Source organism: Megalobrama amblycephala, linkage group LG7, assembly GCF_018812025.1.
Source record: "Megalobrama amblycephala isolate DHTTF-2021 linkage group LG7, ASM1881202v1, whole genome shotgun sequence".
NCBI classification, from domain to species: domain Eukaryota; kingdom Metazoa; phylum Chordata; class Actinopteri; order Cypriniformes; family Xenocyprididae; genus Megalobrama; species Megalobrama amblycephala.
The window spans coordinates 23,730,908-23,758,166 of record NC_063050.1 but is presented as its reverse complement, the minus strand read 5'-3'; the positions used below and the strand labels follow the sequence as shown (position 1 = coordinate 23,758,166).

At 37.2% G+C, this 27,259-nt stretch overlaps 1 protein-coding gene across 1 annotated transcript; it reads right to left on the bottom strand.

Annotated features, from left to right (window-relative positions):
* Window positions 1-12,746: 12,746 nt before the first annotated feature.
* On the bottom strand, window positions 12,747-21,721 carry zgc:152968 (uncharacterized protein LOC564848 homolog). The gene is made up of 16 exons (XM_048196658.1): window positions 21,235-21,721; window positions 18,831-20,617; window positions 17,930-18,019; window positions 17,099-17,294; window positions 16,802-17,004; window positions 16,426-16,566; window positions 16,220-16,334; window positions 16,037-16,108; window positions 14,923-15,063; window positions 14,652-14,765; window positions 14,491-14,564; window positions 14,222-14,326; window positions 13,999-14,114; window positions 13,780-13,918; window positions 13,496-13,616; window positions 12,747-13,157 (listed from the first exon to the last, which is right to left on the bottom strand). Exons 1-16 carry the CDS (start codon window positions 21,359-21,361, stop codon window positions 13,066-13,068), a joined length of 3,633 nt encoding a protein of 1,210 aa, XP_048052615.1. The 5' UTR covers window positions 21,362-21,721; the 3' UTR covers window positions 12,747-13,065.
* Window positions 21,722-27,259: the final 5,538 nt, after the last annotated feature.

Here is a 27,259-nt window from a genome sequence, read left to right as displayed (position 1 = left end):
GGTTGATATAGAGTCTTATAGAGTGCTATACTATACCTGCCTACTTTTTCAGAAGCCTTGGTTCAGGAAATATTTTTTCCATGGGAATTTAAAAAAATTCTGTTTGTAAGAGTTAAAGGATCAGTTCACTTTCAAATGAAAATTTCCTGATAATTTACTCACCCCCATGTCATCCAAGATGTTCATGTTTTTCTTTCTTCAGTCAAAAAGAAATGAAGGTTTTTGATGAAAACATTTTTCTCCATATAGTGGACTTCAATGGAGCCCAAACGGTTGAAGGTCAAAATTACAGTTTACAGCGATCCCAGATGAGAAATAAGAGAAATCTAGAGAAATCATCACTCATTTTCTAAAAAAAAAATAAAATTTTTTTATATGTTTTAACCATAAATGCTCATTTTGAACTAGCTCTCTTCTTCTTCTCTATTAGAATTCCAGCAGTGTAGACGCTGCTAAGTGTATTACTGCCCTCCATAGGTCAAAGTTTGAACTAAATTGTCATATACAATATGCTAGTGCAAGTATACAACAATTAGTTCAAACTTTGACCTGTGGAGGGCAGTAATACACTTAGCAGCATCTACACTGCTGGAATTCAAATAGACAAGAAGAAGAGAGCTAGTTCAAGATGAGCATTTATTGTTAAAACTTATATAATGTTTTTTTTTTATTATTTTAGTAAATGAGCGATGGTTTCTCTAGATAAGATGCTTATTCTTCGTCTGGGATCATGTAGAACGTTTTGAAGCTGCACTGAAATGGTAATTTTGACCTTCAACCATTTGGGCTCCATTGAAGTCCACTATATGGAGAAAAATCCTGGAATGTTTTCATCAAAAACCTTCATTTCTTTTCGACTGAAGAAAGAAAGACATGAACATCTTGGATGACGTGGGGGTGATTAAATTATCAGGAAATTTTAATTTGAAAGTGAACTAATCCTTTAAGCCATAAACCAAACCAATCAGCAATGAGGTGTATCACAATACTAAAAAAAAAAGAAAAAAAGTTTTTCAAAAATGTAAAAAATTGGAAAGAAAGACAAAGGTACAATGCTTTGTACTTAACAGCTTTAATGGTGGAAAGAACTACAATCCCATGAAGCATTGCAAATGACATGACCAAATTAAAAACTATAGTGCTATTGGCTTAAAGATGTTGATTGTGTATATAGAAACAACATATTTTATGTATATTATAGTTTGAAAGCGTAGAGAGATTGGCTTGATTATGTCTTTTGCAGTGCTTCATGGGAGTGTGGAAGTTCTAAGTTCTTTTGGCATGATTTACTTGCTTCAGTTCTCTGGTTTTTGTGGAGATATTTTTGCAGAATGAATGGTATTTTTAAATTCGGAACCCGTCTGTTGCACTATACCAAAGTCCTTTTTCAAGGAAAGTCTGTTCACTCGGCGGCCATATTTGCAATGCCTCCGGGCAGCTATTTCGGGCATCCAAGACCAAGTCCTATCTATTTTAATAGGGGAATCCTGAAATCTCAAAAACTGGTTGGCGAATTTACAATTAAATAACATATTTCAAATCAGCAACAAAATCTGACATGAACTGTCCCATAAATGTTGTTTCATATGCTCAAATAGCATTAAAAAAGCTTATTTTTCAAGCTAGACGAGCCAAAGCGAAAGTCAAAAGTCCATAGATGCAGTCCTAAGCATGATTCTCAGGTTTCTATGGAAACCAGAGCTTCTAAAAGCAGCTGCAGTGATGCGATGACTTTATCAATTAGCGACTGGCCCTTTACTTAGAAGGCGGGACGTGTTCCTCCATATTGCTCTTTGCATTTTCTCTCATTAATAACTAATAGGATTGAACAGTCTTTCTATAGTCTTTGAGTATACAAACGCAAATGACGCCATCTTCACTCTCAATTGATTATAATGAAAATGACCGCAGAGGACTTAAGTATTACCTTAGTATTATTACATGTTGCAAGGCTGAATTCCTGTAGCTCAAACAGTAGAGCATTACGGTAATAATTCAAGGTCATAGGTTTGAATCCCTGGGAATACATGAACTTATTAAAAAAAAATGTATAGCCAATCTTGAATGCAATGTGTGTGTTAAATGTAATACGCAGATAAAATGATAAAATAGTTTGTTAACTCATATTTGTTTATTTTACAATAATGACCAGCTGACTGACTGTACATTATCTCTCAATAAATAGCTTCTATGACCAAGGTGGGGCATGTGCTGCTATGCTTTCAACACCCCTGTAGGTCACTCCAAACGTTCAATCACGTGTTGAGCCACGGGTCACCATACTGAAAGGAATGACAAGATGGGGTTTGATGTGCGTCTGAGTCTGGACGATGTCACCTTCGAGGTGGTTTAAGTCCACCATGTTGGTGCTTTGTGCCACTAGATTGACTCTGGCTTTAATGAATCCTCTCCATGTTCTATCGCATCTTAATTAACATCAAAGCAGGGCTGGAGGCCAGCGAGAGCCTCTGCTTAGCTTGACCTCTGCTGGAAAGGGAAAGTTGATTAAGTGGGTCTCCAGGGTGATGAGGTCACACTGTATCTCTCTGCCAGATACTGGCTAATTTAGTCATACAGACACTTGAATACAGAAATCACATTTTTTATTTTAAGGCTGTATCTATTTCTGCCAGCGAGCTGAGAGAGTGAAAACAGAAAAGCAGAGAGTAACCGTAATCCTCTTGAATAATTGTATAATAGGGTCAGGGATTAATATTTAAAAAATGTAGTGTTCAAACCCAAGATGTGTCTAGTTTGAAACAGAAAAGGGATTTTTTACTCAGCCTCGCTCGGAGCCTGTCTACTCCGAGCCGACCTTTCGACACAAGCGTGTGAAAGTTGGCGGCAGGCAATCGATAGGCTGTTGGCTTTTTTGTTTGTAGGTTCAAGCCGGCCTTGGCTTTATTACAGCCGGGTTCGAGTCATGGGGGAGTTGCAGTCTTTGGCTGCTGCAAAAGCCTGAGTGAGAGGAGCTCCCTCCTGTTTGCCAAAAGTGTAATCCCTCTGTGACCTCACACAACCCTGCCTCCAGAGGAAAAGCTGCTTAGAGGAGTGCCTGTCTGCAGGAAGACCCCCCTTCCACCTCCCTTCTCTCTGCTTCCTCCATTCCATCGCCTTGCTCTCTTCTACCTTCTCATTCTCTCCCAAAGTTGTCTTAACATCAATATTTCCCAGGCTCCCTCACTTCACCCCTGTCAGATGGCTGGATTTGAGGGCGTTAGGGAGCCACAGCAAGCCAAGTGAAGAGAGATCCCTGTTCAGGTCGGGGATGAAAAAAAAAAGAGAGCAGGGGCACGGAAAGACCTAGAACTGCTGTGTGGAGGCAGGGCTGGTCAACGGGTTGATTAACTAACTGCTTGACTTTCATTTTGCAGATCTTGATGTAAGATCAGTGATTATCAAATTAGAATCAGCTGTCAAAAAAGAAATTAACACATGTGGCAGTAAAATGACAACTTTATTCTTACAGGGCCAAATTATGGATTAATAAAAACGTGTTTTTTGTGTGGCTCTTTGCACATTACTACAGTATGTTATAACCTCAAACACTTTTACCATAGTATTTGATTGGCATTTGCATCACAACCAGCTCTATAGGCTGTATGTTTTTTAGTAAATTTGCTCGGTAACTCACCTGGTACAGCATTGCACTTAGCAATGTTAAGCACTCGGATATGAGTCCCATGAAACATAAGTCATGATAAAAGAGCTCAAAGACATTTGCATTTGTTAACTCTATTGGTTATAGGTGATACTTAATTTTGATGTGTCTCAAAACATACTATTGAACTGTTCAACTGTTCAGCTAATATTTTGCATTAGTGATGCTACAGGCACATTTTCCATTAAGTGTGGGCAGTGTTGGGGGTAATGTATTACAAGTAACTTGAGTTACGTTATCAGATTACTTTTTCAAGTAACTACAAACCCAATCCCAAAAAAGTTGGGACACTGTACAAATTGTGAATAAAAAAGGAATGCAATAATTTACAAATCTCATAAACTTATATTTTATTCACAATAGAATATAGATAACATATCAAATGTTGAAAGTGAAACAATTTGAAATGTCATGCCAAATATTGGCTCATTTTGGATTTCATGAGAGCTACGGAAAAGTGAAATGTACATATAAGGAACAGCTGGAGGACCAATTTGCAACTTAAGTCAATTGGCAACATGATTGGGTATAAAAAGAGCCTCTCAGAGTGGCAGTGTCTCTCAAAAGTCAAGATGGGCAGAGGATCACCAATTCCCCCAATGCTGCGGTGAAAAATAGTGGAGCAATATCAGAAAGGAGTTTCTCAGAGAAAAATTGCAGAGTTTGAAGTTATCATCATCTACAGTGCATAATATCATCCAATAATTCAGAGAATCTGGAACAATCTCTGTGCGTAAGGGTCAAGGCCGGAAAACCATACTGGATGCCCGTGATCTTCAGGCCCTTAGACGGCACTGCATCACATACAGCAATGCTACTGTAATGGAAATCACAACATGGGCTCAGGTGAACACAATCCACCGTGCCATTCGCCGTTGCCGGCTAAAACTCTTTAGGTCAAAAAAGAAGCCATATCTAAACATGATCCAGAAGCGCAGGCGTTTTCTCTGGGCCACGGCTCATTTAAAATGGACTGTGGCAAAGTGGAAAACTGTTCTGTGGTCAGACGAATCAAAATTTGAAGTTCTTTTTGGAAAACTGGGACGCCATGTCATCCGGACTAAAGAGGACAAGGTCAACCCAAGTTGTTATCATCGCTCAGTTCAGAAGCCTGCATCTCTGATGGTATGGGGTTGCATGAGTGCATGTGGCATGGGCAGCTTACACATCTGGAAAGGCACCATCAATGCTGAAAGGTATATCCAAGTTCTAGAACAACATATGTTCCCATTCAGACGTCGTCTCTTACAGGGAAGATCTTGAATTTTCCAACATGACAATGCCAGACCACATACTGCATCAATTACAACATCATGGCTGCATAGAAGAAGGATCCGGGTACTGAAATGGCCAGCCTGTAGTCCAGATATTTCACCCATAGAAAACATTTGGCGCATCATAAAGAGGAAGATGCGACAAAGAAGACCTAAGACAGTCGAGGAGCTAGAAGCCTGTATTAGACAAGAATGGGACAACATTCCTATTCCTAAACTTGAGCAACTTATCTCCTCAGTCCCCAGACGTTTGCAGACTGTTATAAAAAGAAGAGGGGATGCCACACAGTGGTAAACATGGCCTTGTCCCAACTTTTTTGAGACGTGTTGATGCCATGAAATTTAAAATCAACTTATTTTTCCCTTAAAATGATACATTTTCTCAGTTTCAACATTTGATATGTAATCTATGTTGTATTCTGAATAAAATATTGAAATTTGAAACTTCCACATCATTGCATTCTTTTTTTATTCACAATTTGTACAGTGTCCCAACTTTTTTGGAATCGGTTTGTAGTAAGGTAATGCATTACTTTTTTTCAATTTACAACAAAATATCTGAGTTACTTTTTTACATTTATTGACTGACAACTCTCCTGTCCTCATGTTGAGAGAAATAAAGTGCAGAGGTGTTCCGTGCGCTGTGTCAACATGATGGTTATTGTAGTTCTAGACTAAATGGGAACATGTTTTTACTCATCTCACTTGCACAAAACATTCAGTATTCCTCAAAATGAATAAAAACAATAAATCTCAGAATTTTATGCAAACCTGTAATAATTAACTATATTAAATTATAGTTTCACAGACAGGGTTTAGCCTAAACCAGGATTAGGCCTTAGGTGAATTAGGGTATTCTTATATCTTTTGTTCACTAGAAAGAAACATTACTGGTGTGCATCTTAAGACAAAACAAAGGCACTGACATATTTTAAGACGTGTTAGTAGTTGCTTTCAGTTAAAACAGTTCAAACATGCATTTTAGTCTAGGACTAGCTTAAAGCCCGGAACACACCAAGGTGGGCTGAAGTTGGTCCTTGTCGTCTTTTTTTCGACCGATTCGACATGTTGAATCGGCGTCGGAGCTCGTCGGTCAGTCGGGCCGTCTGATCATTCTGATTGGCTGTTCAGCTACTGCCACCTGCTGCTACAGAAAGGCATTTCTTCTAACGCAGGTGCAGAACGGACGTGCTACTTGGCCGTCGGGTGTTGAGCATCGGTTTGGTGTGTCAGGGCAACTTTGGTCCCAGACGCTGCCGATGTGAGCCAACCCCGCAGTCTGCTTTCGTTGCTACTAGTTCGTCAGCGTCAGCTTGATGTGTTCTAGGCTTGAGGCCTGTCTGTGAAACCGGGGGGTATATGCATTTAATCTCACTTTTTTAATCAATGTTTTTCTGCTGACCTTCAATGATCTATTACAACAATTCTAATAAGCAAAAATTACTTTATATTATATTTAGAAATAAGAGTGTTGAACTTCCTTCTCCTGGATCCTATTCTTCTTTAATCCAGAACGGCAGCACAGCTGAAAGGTTTGTGTGAGTGGCGCCCTCTACTGTACAGGTGTAAATATGCATTTCCTTCATCCTAAGGCTTATTCATTTCACTTTTGTTGAGAAAGGGCCTTAACATTTGCCAAAAATAGATCTTGCTATTAAAAAACAAACAAGCAAGCCCAGCCCAGATGAGAAAAAGTAACGCAAAAGTAACTTAACGCAGTTACTTTTTATGAAAAGTAAAAAGTAATGCAATTAGTTTCTTTTTTATGGAGCAACGCAATATTGTAATGCATTACTTTTAAAAGTAACTTTCCCCAACACTGAATATTTGAAAACGGAATATTTTTTACATTCATCGGATTCATGAATTTTCCATCTATCGATGACCACACAGGCCACAGCCACCCATAGCATGATCCCACATGTCCCACATAAGACCAGGGGTGCAGCACACGGGAGCTCAGTGGGAATCCTGACAATCTGGAGGCGCGACAGGAGACGCTCATTGGGAAGAGGGATTATACACAAGCTCTTGGCAAGCCGGCCTCTCCAGACAAGGTGGTCTTAAAAAGGGCAGTGTTTGTCTAGTAGCTACAGCCCAATTAGACTTCAACTATCTGACTGTATAGAGTGTGTTGATTGCAATTTTTCTGAATGATGTTACTGTTCAGATGGTTAGGTTGCCATGGCAGCCACTTAGAGTATAACCAGAGCCCCTCCCCATGGGGGAGTCTCCAAGGTTAACCCAAAAAAGGAGTAATGCAATAGTACACTGGAAAGGAAACAAAAGACTGTTGTCAGTGGAGGAAACAGCATATCGCTTAATGAACTGGCATCCTGTCAACTAATCTTCAATGTGTTTTTGATTAAATTTTAATTTCAGAGTGAGTTATTTTAGGAGTTTACAATAATTAAAAAAAAATTGCTGTTTTATTTGAGAGGTCACAGACAATTTTGCAACAGGTAGTATTCCGTTTATGGTATGCTACTACTTATTTATTTTTATGGTATTGACTTGTACAATTCCAAAAATGATTTGATGACCTCAATGGCGATGATGTGATTGGGTTATTATGAAGCATACATGATTTTGTAACCTATTTTTACTAGAAGTAACCTATTTTTACTTTTTATGGAGAAATTCTTTACAATGTAATGCACCTACTATACATCCCCAAATATTGTGGACCATGAGTTTGCTTTTTGAAAAAAAAGGAATATAATTATTTTACTAGTAACCTTTACTTGTCTTATCCAGAGTCTGTTTCAATTTGATGTGGCATTCAATTGATTTCTTAATAAATAAAACTAATAATAATGGAAAGAAAACCTAAGTTGACCAGTTTCTCCAATGGTACAGTCATATATATTTAATATCACTTATAATATTAATTATCACTCCGTTATTATGACCACTCGCACTCAAAACGGCAAAATCTTAAGATTTTGATCAAGATCTTAAAAAACTTTGAAGTAGAAAAGCATTTACAATGACAGTTAATATTGCACTAAAAAAAAAAAATCCATAAATGTAATTATTTTGGAGCTGGGTGCAACAATAGAACAATAGGTGGCAGCAGCACCTTTTTTTTTCTAAAATGCACACTTACTGATTTCATTGTTTTTTTGTTTGTTTGTTTTTTTATTATTCTATAAAATTATGATAGCAAGACGGCATGTCTTTCTTTGTGTACAGGGGAGAAAAATCAAAGAAATATATTACTATCACACCAACCATGTTGGAATTATGTCCAAAGACCTTATCCATCATAAATTTGCTCATCCAGCTGATAACGCCAGGCCAACAGTTTTAAGTAATGCAATTAACTTTGTGACACTGGTTTATCTCCTCTGCACTCAGCAGGCTGCATGCTAGCAGCTGGATGCTGGGTTCAGAGCAAATAAGGAATGTTTGAAATTGCTACCAATTTTCTGATGTTTCAGTGTCTGGTTTGAGGGTGAGCGCCCTACATTGGGGGAAAAAAAAAAAAAAAAATTCACCTTATTTTTTGTTGCTTTGTGCTGAAAGTAAACAGTCAAGGATTCTGCACACATTCTGTTTGAAACATTCTATCATACCAAACGCTGGATCACGCCACCCCAAAAAAAATAAAAAAATATTGCCAATTTGAGTTGCATCATGTGAATAGAAACATAACCAAGGTTACAAGGTTGGATTTTCTTTCACATTGATTTTATTGATTCAAAGGTAAAACTAATTAACCTTCGGTGAGTTTTCAAGGAACACAACACACTTTAGATTGAATGATTTTTTTCCTGTGCCATTCAATTAGCCCAACTGAATTCCTGTCTTCAATCAATTAGCATAGTGCCACATGGTCATTTGTCTTACAATTAAGACACTGGGTAGCAAGTCATTAATTCTATTTTGAGGGAAGACCTGGTCAAACAAACAAAAGATACATATACAAATCTAAATGTATACATGCATGTGAAACGCTCTGTAGCCTACTATATTATAGGTAATGGACACTTTCAAATTAATTTAACATCCTAAGATATTTTCAATATCTTTAAAACACAAATTTAGTTTTTGTGGAATAAAAGAAATCAAAAATCACACAAATATTACATTTATTATACGTCTTTCAAAATATTCTGTAAACTAATCAATCTCCATGCAAGCAGATTTTCCTACATTCCCGGCTGGAAGGGAGAGCATCTGGTTTCTTTCGCTCTGTGCCAAGAGCAGTGTGTTCATGTAGATGCTGCTACAGTAGTCCAGGGCTGTCGCTGAGGCATTCCCAGCAGCCAGTTGGGCCACACTCACACAGCTTGTACAGCATGAGCCCAAACGGGCAGCACCAACAGTGCCCTGGCACTGCTCCCGGGCATGTCAGCCCACTGTTTCACCAGCCCTCACACTGGCTTTTCACTGCAGCCGCGGCCCTCAAACACCTGTCAAAAGAGTGGAAAGAGTCAAACAAGCAGGTAAAACTCCACCAGGAGCCATTTAAAAGTCAATTCAGAGCAGCAGCCTTGTCCTGGATTCAGTTCTTTTCAGGGTTCAGTCCCATCAGAATGAATTAAAGGGATTCTGATTTTGGGTCAGACTCTGGGTGGTCATGATACAGAGACTGAGGCCAGGTCCAGGTGCCCTTCATTACTATTATTGGCATTACGAACAGTGTTGCCAGATTGGAAATGTCCATGCATTGTACCAGAAGCTCAAAATTATCGTATTTGGAAGAAAATTAGTGTACGACCTAAAAGCGCTGAAGCAGGAACGTTAACTTGTGCTCGAGAGAGAGTCATTCTATCATTCTATCATTCTCCACGATGATTGGCTGAGAAGACGTAACATGAGATGAGATGGAAGATGTGCCTAACAACGTTCACGTTCTCCTTACAATCATGACGTACAGGATCCAGAGCTAGATCAACGAGTATAAGCCGATTATAACAACCAACATTTGAAGTGTCACAAAATTCTGAAATTATCGCACATTATGGGATTTTTTTTCATTATTGATCGTACATCATCAAAATTATCGTACAAATACGATTATTATCGTACGTCTGGCAACACTGATTACGAATTAGGTTAACTACTAAGCTGTGAGCTAGCAAATTATTACCTGAAATGGTATACACAAAGTCGGGATGGATTTATAATCATCATGTTTACACATTATAGTGTTGGACACATTTATGAATACTAAGGTCACTTTTTTCAAAACTCTTCACACAGTTCTCTTAACCAACTTTCAGCTTGGCACAAGAGTTACTTTGACATTCAAAATGCACCAAAGTTACCAAAAACTCTTCATACATGTCTCAAATCAACTCATTTTTGATATATTTGTACTAGTGGGTGCAGGACACTATAGTTCATTTATGTAAGAGAGGATAGCAAAATAAAGTAAACTGTGACATATTATACCCAAAAATTCGTCACAGTGGACTACCAGTAAAATTGATAATTTGGAACCAAAAATTATTCAGACACTTTGACCTGACCATGTTTTGCTTAAGTGTTATCTGACATAATTAAGATTATTTTTTTCTGACACAGTTTAACTCTGAGATCTTGTCATATTTTATTACTATTTTTTTTTAAACTATAGTGAATAAACTGTATAATGAATGAAATGTTCAAGGTGCCTGAATAAATTTTGGTTTGACTTACACACACACACACACACACACACATATACATATATATATATATATATATATATATATATACTATGATGATATGATATGGGCTCGGTTTCATACACGGAAAGCCAGGATTGGGTCTTAGTTCAATTAGGATATTTAAGTAGCTTTTATAAACATACACTAGAAAAAACTAACATTACTGGTGTGCATCTTGAAACAAAACAATGGCAATGACATTTAAGATATGTCAGTAAAGGTTTATGTCAGTTAAAACAGCTCAAACATACATTTTAGTCTGGGACTAGCTTAAGCCTTGTCTGTGAAACCAGGGGATTATATTATATTTTATTATATGTTGTGATGCCATTTAGTTTTGGATTGTTTTGAAAAAGGTATGCAAATGTGCAAATTGGCCTAGGTTGTGTCTTAGTGAGAAAAGAATTCAAGTAATTTGAAAGATGTAGTCTAGTCAAATAAATTATCCACATAGCTCACATAGACTGCTGTTATGTTCAGTTTGTAACGAGTTTTGAAAAAAGTGACTTAAGTATTGAGAAATGTGTCCTAGTGATTGTAAAAGAAAAACTGTAAATACACTGTAAAAAAAATGACCGTGATTTTAACAGTAAAAGACTGTAAAAATGCTGCGGTGAAAAACTGTTAATTGGTTTACAGAAAGTTTTTGTACTATATACGGTGAATAACTGTAATAGATCTAACGGTACATTTACATTTACGCATTTGGCAGACGCTTTTATCCAAAGCGACTTACATTGCATTATACTATACATTTGTATCTGAGTATGTGCAATCCCTGGGATCGAACCCATGACCTTGGCATTGTTAGTGCCATGCTCTAACCACTGAGCTACAGAAAAGCATTTAATGTTTTAATGTAAGCATTTAATGTAATTTTACGGTAAAATACCGTTAAATTCACAGTTCAGGGTTTTTCATTGTAAAATTTACAGTGAAAAAACGTAAATTGACATTCCCAAAATTCCCTGCGTGACACTTCACATTTGATATATTTTCGTTGAAATAACTCTGTTTCTTCTTAGTTTTTCTCATTTTTTTTCTAATCAGTTATGTACATTAGGGTTTTATGTTACATCTAATGTTGTTAAATTAATGTTTATTGCATTTTTAAAATTTCATGCATATTACATGATGGTGTTTAGTGTGTGTGTGAATGACACTGTGTGCACCTTCTATATGTTAGTATTGTCCTTCTCAGCTTGTGGAAAATCTGCTTGTGATGAACTTTGATTCATCATGTGACTCTTATCACCACTGTGTTTGGTGACTGTCAGTGTATTATAAAAGGTACAAAACAGATATTAGTACTTCATTAGGTTGGTAAATTAACATTATATCAGTTAATGAAATATGTTATTTTACCATAAATTTAACAGATTTTTTTTTACGTTGATACTGTATTTGTTACAGTAAAGTTCTGGCAACCACAGCTGCAGGTTTTTTACCGTAAATTTTACTGGGATTTTTTTTTACAGTGTACACTACCCAAGGATTACAGTATTTTATTGAGAATAATGTTTTATTACACTATTACATTTTTCTAAATAACTGAGTGACGGGTCAAAAGTCTGAATAATGTCTGAAAAGAAATAACGTACTTAATGAAATGTGAAGTGTGCGATTTCTGTGCCACTAGCATCACCAAATAGAACTGAAAAATACTGACTGTTCCCAACAGGTTTCCAAACCACTATGCCCCACCCACCTGCCTGCTATTGGCTGTACAAACAGATACTCCCTTCCCCAAATGCACAACCATTGTTACATTGGGCCGGTCCAAATGCTGAAACAGGGCAGCTATGTTTCAAAAGTGCTAATGTTTCCCATCCCACAGAATGAAGGGGGGAAAAAAAACCCACAATAAATGGCTTATTGATATTCTCCACATATTAAGCTTGGTTAGAATAAACTATTTAAACGCTGAAATTAAACTTCCACATCTTTCTTTTAAAAGCTTTTAAAGACTTCCTGACTCATTTACCTTCTCATTATCTGATTAACTAGATTTGATGCATGTGGTGCTGATAAGCAGCAGACTCTTATTGGCTCAAATGGGGGGAAATGACAGATTACACAAACACCTGGATGCCAATCAACACTTCAGGATATATAATTAAAGAAAAATCAAACAATGCCATTTTATTTCTTGTCAATGCCTTTAATTTTATTCTCTCTTTCCAGATTTCAAAGGTTTACAGTACTCCCACAGTGCATTATAAGCCCACAAAAATAAATAAATAATCAATTTGCCTATTAATTGTTACAAATACACAATTAATACTGTGAAACTAAAGAAAAACATTTTATGGCCAAATACAAATGTATCATTTACCCATTTATAATAATTAAACAAAAATAATCAGTAAATACCCAACACTCCACACAGGTTTATATGCAAGCAAAAGCACCAAATACACTGGCGCATGGCCTCAATGGACAAAGAAAAATGAATAAACTTTATTAAAAGTCACCATCTTTTCACTTTGGAGTCTTCTTTCACCCTCCAAAGCATGAGCTCCATGCATGCAGTGGCATCCTCGCGTGTGTCATGACCCACCACTGTGGCAAATGAGAAATTCATTTTTTGTGTTTTCTTTTTTTTTTTTTTTTAAGAAGAAAGCATGTTCTGTTGAATTGTATGCAAGTCATGTTTGTAGAAGTGCTCAATAGACATTTCCATTCAGTACGGACTCAATTACTTCCCCGAAAGCAATTTCATGGAAGAGTTATCAACACATCTGAATGATCCCTGTGTACCCTATTCCCTACTTCTGAGTGTATGGATAATGTGCCATGAAACAAAATACACCTGGTGTCCAGTAAAAAGCTACGGTTTCTGATTCAGCCAGGTTTGATCATGGTCATTGCTTACAAATTTGTTTAACAGGCCAACATACCACTCTCTTGGATAATTCTCCGGAGGTAGTCTGCAGTCAGACTGTTAAGTTCTCTTTTGTGTGGCAGACCCAGACGATGGGGAAACACCACTGACGTGTCAATCACATTGTTGTGAATAATCTGAAGATGGCAGAACAACCAATATGTAACTCTTAAGAGCTGCCAAATGAAAACTGCAAACTTCAGGATAAAGCCAATGCCTAGCTCATAATGGTGAAAGGTTACATAGTAATTCCAGATACAAACTGCCCAAAAATCTTGAGAGCATGGCGTTAGAACTCACTTTGAGAGCAGCCAAGTCATTCTCCAAGCCATGGCCGATCAGAATCGTGTCCGCATTAATAAAGCTCAAAAGCACTGCTTGTACATCACGCAAAGAAGAGCTGGTACCCTTCACATCATCCTCACTGATGCCTGAGAACCTGAGCAGGATAAAAAGTTATGATTTACAACATTTATCACAGTTCGCTCCACTGAAACGAATTGACATTTAACATCCCACCTGGTGTTATAGTCAATGACATCATTACCAGGCTTGACAAAGGAGTCAAAGATGACTTGCAAACTGCTGTTGACTACAGTCACTCTTGCTAGTTCCAGACCTTGAGTCGTATAGCACTGGTAAAACACACAAATTCAATTTAATAAAAGGTCACATTAAATGTACCCCTATATTCTTTTTTTATTTAGTTTTATTTTAATTAAGATTAATACATAACCCTTACTGTTTGTGTGTCAACAGCAAAGACTCCTGGACATTTTTTGCCAACCGAAGATTGAGGAAGACTGCTCACAAAGCCCTGAAGACTTACTGCATCATGGACATGAAGCTGTAAACATACATTGGAAGTCTCAACTTTAGTCACTGAAAAAAATTAAGTTAATGGCTTTGTGAAAAACTATAACATCGCCATTGAAAAATCAGGTGAAATGTTTTCAGCCCCTCTAACAAAACACAAGTATACGAGTATAATTTCAACATGAATAATAATACATTGAACACTTGGCATCCAGGTGATCCAACTGCATTCTCACAACAACTGTAGCGCGTCTCAACACCTCCCGGCACTATGAGAGAAAACATACAGAGTAAATAATAGTTCTTGATAGAAAGAAAAAAAAAAAAAAAATAGAGACATTCTAAGCCATTCTTACCTCGATTTTCTATGACTTTTCCATAATGGTAGTTACACTCCTCTCTGCGGGTGTGCTTTCCACTTTTGTCAACAGAGAACGTCGCTCCACATCGACAGCAGATTCTCTTTAAAGCTGTTACCATTGTGTTCCTAATTATTTAAAAGGCTTCAAATCCTAATAGCTTCATCTATATATTAAATATTGTTTGCAATGAGTTGCAATTAAACAATTATAACAGTAAAATAAAGTCCTACGGTGACTTGAACTGGAAACTTATGAACGAACTCACGGTCGCTTATGCCCTTCTTGGTATCTCCATACTGGATGGCATAGTCAGCTTTACCCTGATGTTTACGGGGGAAGTTGTTTACTCGCAACATGTCCTCAGACAGAACATGTTCCTTCAGCTGCTCATAAAGTGTCAAATCACCTGCATCAGTAAAACAAGATGCTTATATGTACGTATAATCAAAATAACTACATCTGAAATGACACCTATATGTTGGGCACATACATAATGGCCCGGTTTCACAGACAGGGCTTAGACTAAACCAGGATTAGGGACATTTAAGTAGCTTTTATAAACGTACTCTAGAAAAAAAACATTACTGGTGTGCATCTTGAGACAGAACAATGGCACGGACATATTTTAAGATTGATTTTAGGTAAAACAGCTCAAACATGCTAGTCTTAGACTAGCTTAAGCTTTGTCTGTGAAATTGGGGGATAATATATTTTTTGAAAGAAATTAATAGCAATGAATGCATTTGAACGATAGCAAGGATGCATTAAATTGATCACAAGTGACAGTAAAGACTTTTACATGTTGTTCTTTCAAACATTCTATTCAAAGAATCCTGAGTTGCATAAAAAGCATCTAACACTGATAATAATAAGAAAAGGGTCAACTGACAACCAGTCAGCATATTAGAAAAAAATTATGTGAAACTGAAGACCAGAGTAATGGCTGCTTAGTTTCATGGAAAATGCATTTTAAAAATAGAAATATTTCTCAATATTCCTCTTTTTTATGGTATTTTTGAACAAATAAATATAGCATGTGTGTAAATAAGGGACTTCTATTGAAAACATTTTTAAAAATCTTACCCTACTGACATCTTACCCTTATATATGAAATATAATATTTATCAACACTGGGCCTATATATTTATATTTACATCTACTACTACTCTGTTTTTTGCCTAGATTTAGAAACTGTAAAAATGTAGTTAATTACTATTACATACTGTATAATATATGTTACAGTATGAAGTGAGAGTACTGCCTACTGTGCATTTAAAAAAAAAAAAAAAAAAAAAAAAAAAATAAATACATAAATAAAATAATTATGGCGACAGAGGTGAAAACTCTAGTTTGACCCTGAAACAAGAGCCAGCTCTTACCGAGTCCCTGAAGTGCTTGAGTATTTAGTGGTACATTGCCTCTAGACACATGCTGATCTCTCTCACTGGGAGCTGTAAGTACATATAAGGAGGGTGACCTGATAGGAGTGTACAGTGCAGTAAACAAAAGTGGCTGCAGGATTTTGAACAAAAGCACATCATGCATAAATATACTAAACCTACCTTTGGCAGGCAAGACGTTTTGGTTTTTAAGTCTCTTAAGTGCATTGACAGCTATGCTTAGATACTTGAGCTTATTGATACTGCGGTCATAAACATTTTTTTCTTCTGCCAGAGCCTAGAGCATTCAAACAGATGTGTGGGGAAAGACACACATTACAATCAGAGAATTAAATAAGTGTAAATTTTTGGATCTCTCAAACACAGACCTTCTCAAAAGCATCTTGTACCGTCACAGATGATTTCAGGAATTCCTCCACAAAAAGGTTCACATAACGTTGGCGAACATCATGTGGTACCTTTGTCCCAACCTCATGATGTACTTTTGCCTTTCTTTTGACACCCATTGCCTACACAATTCATGAAATTACCCATCACTTCAACTTAAAGTTGCAATAAAACAGATCTTTTCCTCTGTATTATGATATTTTGACTGTAGATTAATAAGATCAATAACATCAATTTAGAAAATACTTGAAATATCATTGCATGCCAACTTTAACACCACAAATAGACTACAAAAACACCCAATAGAAGAAAAAAAAAAGACACCGGCAGACAAGTAGAGTAAAGAGCAAAGTAAACCTTAGCTGGTGTGTAGTTTGCTGGTTGTGGAGGATGTGGAGTTTGTGAAATCTGAACACATGGAGAAGGCTGAGGTGGCCGTTGGACGGACACTGTGGTTGGAATCAGTGTCAGAGGTAAAGCACAATTTCCTTCAGGTACAATAAGGTGCAGATTTGTCCCCAGCTGTACAGTAGCACCAACCGGAATGATACCAAGACAGGCTATATAAAAAAAATAAAAATAAAAAAAAACAGAAGAGAATGAAAATGCCCTAAAATATAAGTAACCAATCTTAAACATGAGCATGATGCTTACGGTTTTGCACTGTACTTGAATGAATGACATTTGGTATATAAACTTTTTTTGGAGCACTACTTGACTGACACCCTTTTACAGCAGTAGTCAAAATGGCTGCTCTTCTTTGGCATAATTGAGTTCTGGAGGGAACGGTCAACTGGGAGCCACCCTCTCGAAGAGGGACAATAATCTGTGCTTTGCTTTTACTTGCTGGCTGTTGAATAAAGAGGATTGCTGAAGTCAAAAACACCTCTAAATTCAAACTGTCTATTTGTTCAACAAAACAAAAAACAACAAAAAAAACAACACTGGTTTGGAAATACTTTGGAGACCAAATAAATACTAATAGAATATTCATTAAAAATGAAGTAAATGTTTTCAAAAGAATACAATACGTGACCCTGGACCACAAAACCAGTCCTAAGTCACACGGGTATATTTGTAGCAATAGTCAACAATACATTGTATGGGTCAAAATTATCGATTTTTCTTTTATGCCAAAAATCATTATGATACTAAGTAAAGATTATGTTCCATGAAGATAATTTGTAAGTTTCCTACCAAAAATATATTTTTGTGAGTGGATATGCATTGCTAAGGACTTAATTTGGACAACTTTAAAGGCAATTTTTTTGCACCCTCAGATTCCAGATTTTCAAATAATTGTATCGCGACCAAATATTCTCCTATCAAATCATACATCAGTGGAAAGCTTATTTATTCAGCTTTCGTGATGAATAAGTGATGAGATCAAATCTCAATTTAAAAAAAAAAAAAAAAAAATGTACCCTTATGACTGGTTTTGTGGTCCAGGGTCACATATATACATATGGATGAATCATCTCATACCTCAAACTTTGCCACATGTGCCACCCTTTTCTTCAGCACAGCTGTTGGATTGGACTTCATCTCAATTTCTTGGCTCTCTAATACTTCTTCCTTAAAAAAAAAAAAAAAAAAAAAGCATGGTCCCCGATTTCACAGACAAGGCTTAAGATAGTCCTGGACTAAAATGCATGTTTGAGCTGTTTGAACTGAAAGTAACTTGCACTGACATATTTTAAAATATGTCAGAGCCATTGTTTTGTCACAAGATGTACACCAGTAATGTGTTATTCTAGGGTACATTTATAAAAGCTACTTAAATACCCTAATTAAACTAAGGCCTAATCCTGGCTTAGGTTAAGCCCTGTCTGTGAAACCGGGCCGGTGTGTACAATAACGCTCAAGTTTGGGGTGAGTACAATTTTTTCTTTTTTCTTTTTTTTAAAGAAATTAATACTTTTATTCAGCAAGGATGCATTAAATATAGCAAAACTGACATAAACAACATTACATAAGATTTACATTTGAAATAAATGCTGTTCTTTTGAACTTTATATAAAAAAAAAAAAAAAATAAATAAAAAAAAATTCAACAAGATAAATGTTTCTTGAGCACCAAATCAGCACATTAAAATGATTTCTGAAGGATCATGTGACACTGAAGACTGGAGTAATGATGCTAAAAATTCAGCATTGCCATTCAAGGAATAAATTACATTTTGAAATATTAAAATAGAAACCTGTTGTTTTTTTAAAATTGTAATATTTCATAATATTACAGTTTTTTTTAACTATTTTTGATCAAACACACGCAGCCTTGCTAAGCATACAAGACTTTGTTCTGATCCCAAACTTTTAAACTAATGTATATGGTCACTTACCAGCAGATCTAAATACAATATTACAAAATGGATGAATTTACTTACAGGTGCATCACATTGAACGACAGGAGCTTCATTTTGGTTGGCTTCCATGAAGATTCTGTAGCACTCTTCCATTGGGTCAGTTTCTGAAAGATCTAGGTCTGAATACCTGAGCTCCTCATCAGAACTAGAGTCAACTACAATGGCTTCATTATTACTTCCTGTCATCGCTGCAGATGCAAAGGTCTGTGGAAGAACAGGTAGGTCACAGGGAACAGGAAATGATGCATCTGATGTAGGTAATTTTTCAAAGTCCACAGTTGTTTTTAGGTTGAGTTGACTAGTCGATGGTGCTGAAAAAGTTCTGGTGTCAATCTCTGAAACATAGGCAGGTATGTTCTGAGCAAATGGTTGGTCTGGACTTTTTTGAATAGATGGCCAAGATGTTTCAACCAGGCTTTGAGAGTGTGGACTACATCCATGCTCTTCTACTTTATGAAAGGACGAAGGAAAGGACCGAGATGAGACCATGGGGAAGTATCGCTGATGTGCTTGCTCTTGGGAGATGGTCGTAGAAGATACAATTTTTGACTTTTGAGTATAACTTGAGATACAGTCAATTTGTGGTTCTGCCCTAAAAGTTGCATTTTGTATTACACTCGCAGGAGATAGTGAGTAAATATCTTCATTTCCATAAACAGAACAAACTGGAAGCATCTTAACATCTTGAATGCATTTGATCCTCTCACTCTCACTTCTCAGATTGTCTAAACATGTGGAAATGTCATCCAGGACATTCTCCTCTTGTGAAACAAACACTTCCATTTTGAGATTTGTAGAGTTAACTGGTTTAGTCACAGGTTCTTCTTTTAGACCCTCCAGAAAAAGTTTGGTTTCTTTTACAGAGTGCTTTGCAATTGATAGAGGTTTATTTAAGGGCTCTTCATTAGCCTCTTTACCATCATCAGCTGGGGCATCACTAATAGGACATAATTTGGGTAAGTCAAGTAGTTCCTTAGATATAGTTTCACAAAGCTTATGTTCATCTTCGAAAGGTGAAACATCAATGACAAGTTCCCCTTCAGAAGACTCTTGTTCCTGTGTTATCACAGGTTTTGCTGAGATCCTTTCTTTCTCCTGGTCACTCACAATATGTTCAATTCTATGACTTGGAGGTCCATCGGAAGAAACCTTTTCTTTGTGCTGCCTGGGTTTTGTTTGGTCATTTGCAAGAGGATCATTATTAACTGCACAGGTCCCCTCAGGTGAACGCAGTGGTTTAATCATTGTACTCTTGCCTTTCTCTTTGGCCCTACGTTTTCCTTGATCACTTGCTGAAGGTGGAATGTCAATGACCAAGGTACCTTCATCGTCAGAGTCATCAAAATGAGAAGACAGATGCTGAATATTTTTTCCAGTTCGGTCATTCTTCAGGCCATGTTCAATATCCACTTTATCAGTTGACTTTAACTTGCATTCTACTGAGCTGCTGGATAGCAAGTCTGCAGAGAAATTGGAACAAGGGTCATATTCCAAATCAGTCTTGGGTCTGGCGCGATCAACCACATACTTACAACCACTGTTTGAAGAAACAGGCTTTTTGTATTTCAAATTGTTTCCATTCTGGTCTTTAGCCTGACTGTTGGTGGTTCTCAAATATTTCTCAGAGCAAAGACCTGCATTATCTGCTTGCGTGAGGGACTGCGATGTCTGATACTGTGACAGTCTTTTTTGTTCTTTTTCCACCTCACTCCTTACTGCCTCGATTTCTTTGTTGATCCTCTCCAGTTCCTCAAGACAATTGTCCTCAGTGGTGTGAGAAGCTCCATTGGCAGGAATCACTTCGGGATCTGCGAGATATAAATGTGAAGCAGAGGACAAAAACACAAGAGCACAACTGTTATACAGATGTTTTTCAGCTCTGCCATAAATTCAGAATCTGAGCACACGTTTGGGAAATTAAGGTACGAAACCCATTTTAATGAGAGGGAAAACAAAGGAGAAAATGTCATCTTAATAAAATAAACAAGTGAGAACCAGCTGTGAATATGCAGGATAGACCTCAGTAGATCAGCATAATAGGCCTAATTAATCCCATTCATTTCTGTGTATCGGTTCTTTTGAAGTTTAAGAACCGGTTCAAATGATTCAGATATTCTCAGGCAGTTACAACTATAACAATTATTTAAAAACCAACTTTGATTCCCGAGCATGTTGACCGTCATCAAGTAACATTTCAGCTATTCTATTAGTAACTTTTCGCCCCATTATGAGTCAAAACTGCGCGAATCGGAGATTCATCGGTTTCAATTTCAAACGGTTCTCGAGTCAACAACGCAACGATTCAGTTTGAATCAAACTTTGTGATCCAGTCGCACATATTCAAAGATCCGATTGAAACATCATCGCTAGTGTTATCGCTATGATTTAAACGCATCCAGAAATTAATTTAAAACATGAATCATACCTGTTGTAGTCATCACGCCAGATGTATCGTCTTTGCCGTGATTGTACACACAATAAGGTCGCTTGCATCGCCCCCATCGAAGAAAGGGACAATCTGTTTCATCGAAGAGAGCTGTGGAAGGAAACATAAGAGCTGTCCGCGTACAAAATACCAGATTATTCTGCGCACAGTTAATTGTCAGTATAACGCAATTTCTCTATCTCTTGTGGGGTTCAACGTCTGTGACACGACAAGATTTGACAACATTTTTTCTGAAAGTCTTGAGAAGATGAAAGGGGACAAAGTCAGTATGAGAAAGAGGCAATCTGCTTTTAACAAAAGTATGTAAAGCTTGTGAAATTGGGAAATACTTTGGCTACGTCACCGGCTGGTCGTGCGAGTGTTTTAATTAATTAATCTCCAGGTGTGGCTGATTGATTGGTCTGCTTTGGTAACGTGATTCGTGAACCAACCGTTTGTTTGAGCCGATCCAATCTTTTCAAATAATAACTTCAGTTAAAAACACACTGAAAGCGACTCATAATTTACGTTTGAGTACTGAATGTAATTTATTGTAAAACAAACTTAAAGGGTTAGTTCACCCAAAAATGAAAATTCTGTCATTTATTACTTACATGCCCTTACGCACCCGTAGACCTTCTTTCATCTTCGGAACACAAATTAAGATATTTTATTTGAAATCTGATGGCTCCGTGAGGCCTGCATAGGGAGCAATGATATTTCATCTCTCAAGATCCATTAATGTACTAAAAACATATTTAAATCGGTTCATGTGAGTACAGTGGTTCAATATTAATATTATAAAGCGACGAGAATATTTTTGGAGCGCCAAAAAACAAAACAAAATAACGACTTATTTAGTGATGGACGATTTCAAAACACTGCTTCATGAAGCTGCGGAGCACAAATGAATCAGTGTATCGAATCTGCTGTTCGGAGCGCCAAAGTCACGTGATTTCAGCCGTTGGCAGTTTGATGCGCGATCTGAATCATGATTTGATATGCTGATTCATTTGTGCTCCGAAGTTTCCTGAAGCATTGTTTTGAAATCGGCCATCACTAAATAAGTCATTATTATTATTTTTTTTTTTCAAAAATATTCTTGTCGCTTTATACTATTAATATTGAACCACTGTACTCACATGAACTGATTTAAATATGTTTTTAGTACATTAATGGATCTTGAGAGAGGAAGTGTTATTGCTCCCTATGCAGGCCTCACGGAGCCATCGGATTTCAACTAAAATATCTTAATTTGTGTTCCGAAGATTAATGAAGGTCTTACAGGTGTGGAACGACATGAGGTTGAGTAATTAATGACAGAATTTTCATTTTTGGGTGAACTAACCCTTTAAAAACTCAAGAACGAAATTCTATCGGGAAAATAGCATGTAAAATGAAAAGTTTTGTTTTCAGTGGACTCAATATTTTAGTGAACTCAACCGCACAACAGCAGAGTGTTGTGCCAGCCTGACTAGGCAAATATAAAGTACTATAAGATATAAAAATATAAACTACTAAAGATTGCCTCCTCTGCTGGTGACAGTTGTTAAATTAATATATACAATAAGAAAGGTGTAAGGAAAGTACAGTTCCTTTCATATCCATACCCACTATAACTTTAAATGTAGGGATAAAGCAGGATATGGATGGCACGTGGCTCTTGATATCTCTCTTTCTTTTGTCTGAACATAAGTATGAAGGCTGCTGGCCTCTTTGACAGGCAAGCTGCCATGTTCCTGTCTTTTGTTTAAATTTTAAATTCCTGTAAATCTATGATGTTATTACATTGTGCTCTAGAGGGACTGTTGGTCTCACAGACAGCCAGCAGCTGAATTCACTTTGGCTGGCAAAGCGAGCAATTAGACCTGGGATTAAAAAGGATTGAGTTTAGAGGCCTGAGGAGAGTTTGCCTGCCATCTCGAGACACTCTATTACCATCAAGAACACAAGCCATGCTGAGTTACCGCTTGAGGGTAGGCAGAAAAAAAGCCACTCGGCACTGCCAGAAAATACATTTGTATGTAAAGAGCTTGATTTTGACATCAACATTGTGGAGGCAATGGTAGGCTACAGTATAACCAGTGGGACCGTGGCCTGATCAAACCTTGATTTTGGGACAGAGACCAGGTGGAATTCATTAAGCGAACACTGGCGGCAGACTGGCTTTCACCAGGTTATTCAAAAGAATTCATCTCTATTTGATACCATCATTCAATAGTCGCTAAGAATAATTATTCACTGAAATATATTACCACAGGTCAATTGAGTTCCTGTCATTTTTGAAGCGGAAATTTTCTTTTCAAAAGCAGTACTGAGTGGTAGCTTAGGGGGCTGTCCATTTGCACACACAAAACAATATCTGTAGTATTAAATTGTTAATTTGCCATTCCATTAATACTTAAAAATAAAGCTGACCCCTTACAGTCTTAAAGGGATATTTCACCCAAAAATGAAACTTCTGTGATCATTTATTCACGCTCACGTCATTCTAAACCTGCATGCGTTTCTTTGTTTTTTGTCCATAACATGAAAGTCGGTGGGGTCCAGTGTTGTTTTAGACCCCATTGACTTTCATTGCAAGTTTTCAACATTCTTCAAAATTTTCTTTTGTGTTCCACAGAAGTTGACAGGGTTGGAATTCACATTTTTTTGGGGTAAACTATAACTTTGAGGTATGCTGTAAAATAATACTTATTCTGCAACGGTACAGAACACCCTGCAGAATGATACTGTAATTCGTAGATGCAGGCACAGGGATTACAAAAGGCTTATCGCAACAGGGCTGAAATCACTTCAGTTGCAGCTGAAAGAACTGCCGGTCTAGTCTAAGTGTGCCAAAGGAGTTTGCATTACCCCCTCCCACACTTCCAGTCTTGTCCCATTAGTTTGTCACTCATAGGATCGTTTTGCAGAAACCGAGCTCACAACCCTGAAGGAAATGCCTTGCGCTCTCATCAGTCACTAGAGAGACGGCGAGGCAGCCAGCTGAGCGTGTGGATGTAAGGGAGGCTAATAGCACAAATACATCAGACAGAGACTGCAACCAGCAAAACTACAAAGAACTGTTGCTTTTTAGGTGGGCCAAGGTTATATTTCTTTTATGGGGCCCAGATATAGCAGCGCATGCCATTGCTGAGTTTGTTATTCTTTTTTTATTTGAATGCAAACATTATCTCAGTATGCCTGGCTGTGAATGCTTTCAAAACTCTGATTGCAAGCAAAATGTTGCTTTATGACATGATGCTCATTTATTTTTTCCCTATTAATTTATTCAAAAATACATTAAAACTGCAATTCAGGGTTTTTCATCTCTATTATCATGAGCATTTTTAAAATTTTGATATTTTAGGCGACATAAAGTCCAAATTGTCATTGTTTTACAACTATTCTGATATAATGAAGAACACACTCTTCAAAAGAATGAAATTCTTGAAAAGAAAACCTTTTTAATTAGTTTATTATAATCTTTTATAATTTTTTAGAGAAAAAAATTGCTTTGTGCTTTTTGAAAAACTTCATGAAGTCATAAAGTATGACCAGTTAAGACGTGATCCAATTAACACACACACACACACACACATATATATATATATATATATATATATATATATATATATATATATATATATATATATATATATATATATATACACACTATATTGACAAAAGTTTTGGGACGCCTGCCTTTACATGCACATGAACTTTAATGACATCCCATTCTTAATCCGTAGGGTTTAATATGGAGTTGGCCCACCCTTTGCAGCTATTACAGCTTCAACTCTTCTGGGAAGGCTTTCCACAAGGTTTAGGAGTGTGTTTATGGGAATTTTTGACCATTCTTCTAAAAGCGCATTTGTGAGGTCAGACACCGATGTTGGCGGGAAGGCCTGGCTTGCAGTCTCCGCTCTAATTCATCCCAAAGGTGTTCTATTGGGTTGAGGTCAGGACTCTGTGCAGGCCAGTCAAGTTCCTCCACACCAAACTCACTCATCCATGTCTTTATGGACCTTGCTTTGTGCACTGGTGCAGTCATTTTGGAACAGGAGGGGGCCATCCCCAAACTGTTCCCACAAAGTTGGGAGCATGAAATTGTCCAAAATGTCTTGGCATGCTGAAGCATTAAGAGTTCCTTTTACTGGAACTAAAGGGGCCAAGCCCAACCTCTGAAAAACAACCCCACACCATAATGTACCACCAAAATGTACACTTGGCACAATGCAGTCAGGCAAGTACCATTCTCCTGGCAATGTCACTCCAGTGAACACGTCTCCACTGCTCTAGAGTCCAGTGGCAGCGTGCTTTACACCACTGCATCTGACACACTGCATTGCACTTGGTGATGTAAGGCTTGGATGCAGCTGCTCGGCCATGGAAACCCATTCAGCTCTCCACACACTGTTCTTGAGCTAATCTGAAGGACACAAGTTTGGAGGTCTGTAGCTATTGACTCTTGAAGAAAGTTGGTGACTTCTGTGCACTGTGTACCTCAGCATGCGCTGACCCCGCTCTGTGATTTTACGTGGCCTACCACTTTGTGGCTGAGCTGCTGTTGTTCCCAATTGCTTCCACTTTGTTATGATACCACTAACAGTTGACTGTGGAATATTTAGTAGTGAGGAAATTTCATGAATGGACTAATTGCACAGGTGGCAACCTATCACGGTACCACGCTTGAATTCACTGAGCTCCTGAGAGCGACCCATTCTTTCACAAATGTTTGTAGAAGCAGTCTGCATGCCTAGGTGCTTCATTTTATACACCTGAGGCCATGGAGGTGATTGGAACACCTGAATTCAATGATTTGGAGGCAATATAGTGTATATACAGAGCTGGGTAGTAACGGATTACATGTAATCTGGATTACGTAATCAGATTCCAAAAATCAAGTACTTGAAATTAGAGTAAACTACTTTTTAAAATACTCGTAATCAGACTGCAGTTACTTTTTTTATGGATTACATGATTACATATTATTTACAAAATGGTAGTAAGTTGTTCACAATTCATTGATTCTCCTAATTTTTCATTTTTTTTTTTTAACATTTATATTTTTTTCATAATAAACCTTCCGCATATATATACGTTTGTGATTCTTCGAGTTTTTTCGAAAGTGAGGGGGAGGGGTGTGGAATCGTGCACAGAAATCAGCAACAACAAGAGTATTTGCTTTTGTAATGTTGCTGTTTTCTAAGTTTACTTAATTTTAAGTAAATATGTTTTAAAATCATAAGATGTGATTTTGTTTTACTCAGCGTTACTATCAGCAAACACTAACAGGTACATTAGTGTTAGTATTTTGAAGTGTTAACTGTCCATACATTGCACTTTAAAAAGACTCTATTGAGGCTCTTGTTGGTGAATAGAATATTTTTTGGACTATATTTTTTCTTTGTATTTGTCAAAATAGTACAAGATTATCCTACAATATATGTGACATCAAATAAGGGTTAGCACAAAAGTAATCTAAATGTAATCCAAAAGTAGTCAGATTACATTACCAAAAATGTGTAATCTAAGAGATTATATTACTGATTACAAATTTTGTCATGTAATTTGTAATCAGTAACTGATTACAATTCATAAGTAATCTACCCAGCTCTGTGTGTATGCATGTATGTATGTCAGATGTGCAGAAGGGAGAACTTTTCCAAGCAGACTCTCCAATCACATATAAAAAACTTTGGGTTCTGCATGTGGTCACACAAAACCAATCTGTCTAAATGTTAAATGTGTATGTACGCACTGTTTAGGCTGCAACGTGATATCACAGACTGAAGGTTTCCTCCAGACAAACCACAGTTCTGGACTCTGCGTGTATAATGCAGACACTCAGATCTAACGTATCTCCGCTTACAGAGAAAGGCCAAGAGCTTTTATTTGTGATTGATGGAGAGGGCGGCCCTCAGGTCTTTGGAGTTCATCAGTATTCACAAAGCATTCCAGTCTGAGTCATAAGACAGAAGCACAAGGCATAATGACTAGAAAGCATGTGCACAGGAGGCAGAACGTGTCTGTACGCAAA

What these genes read in the sequence shown, in the direction of transcription:
- zgc:152968 (XM_048196658.1), bottom strand. Translation starts at nt 21,361, where the DNA reads ATGTTTCCTTCCACAGCTCTCTTCGATGAAACAGATTGTCCCTTTCTT. An exon ending in AAACGTCTTGCCTGCCAAAG is followed by an intron (nt 16,109 to 16,219) that starts GTAGGTTTAGTA and finishes ATGTACTTACAG; the next exon opens with CTCCCAGTGAGAGAGATCAG. An exon ending in TTGCTGTTGACACACAAACA is followed by an intron (nt 14,115 to 14,221) that starts GTAAGGGTTATG and finishes GTGTTTTACCAG; the next exon opens with TGCTATACGACTCAAGGTCT.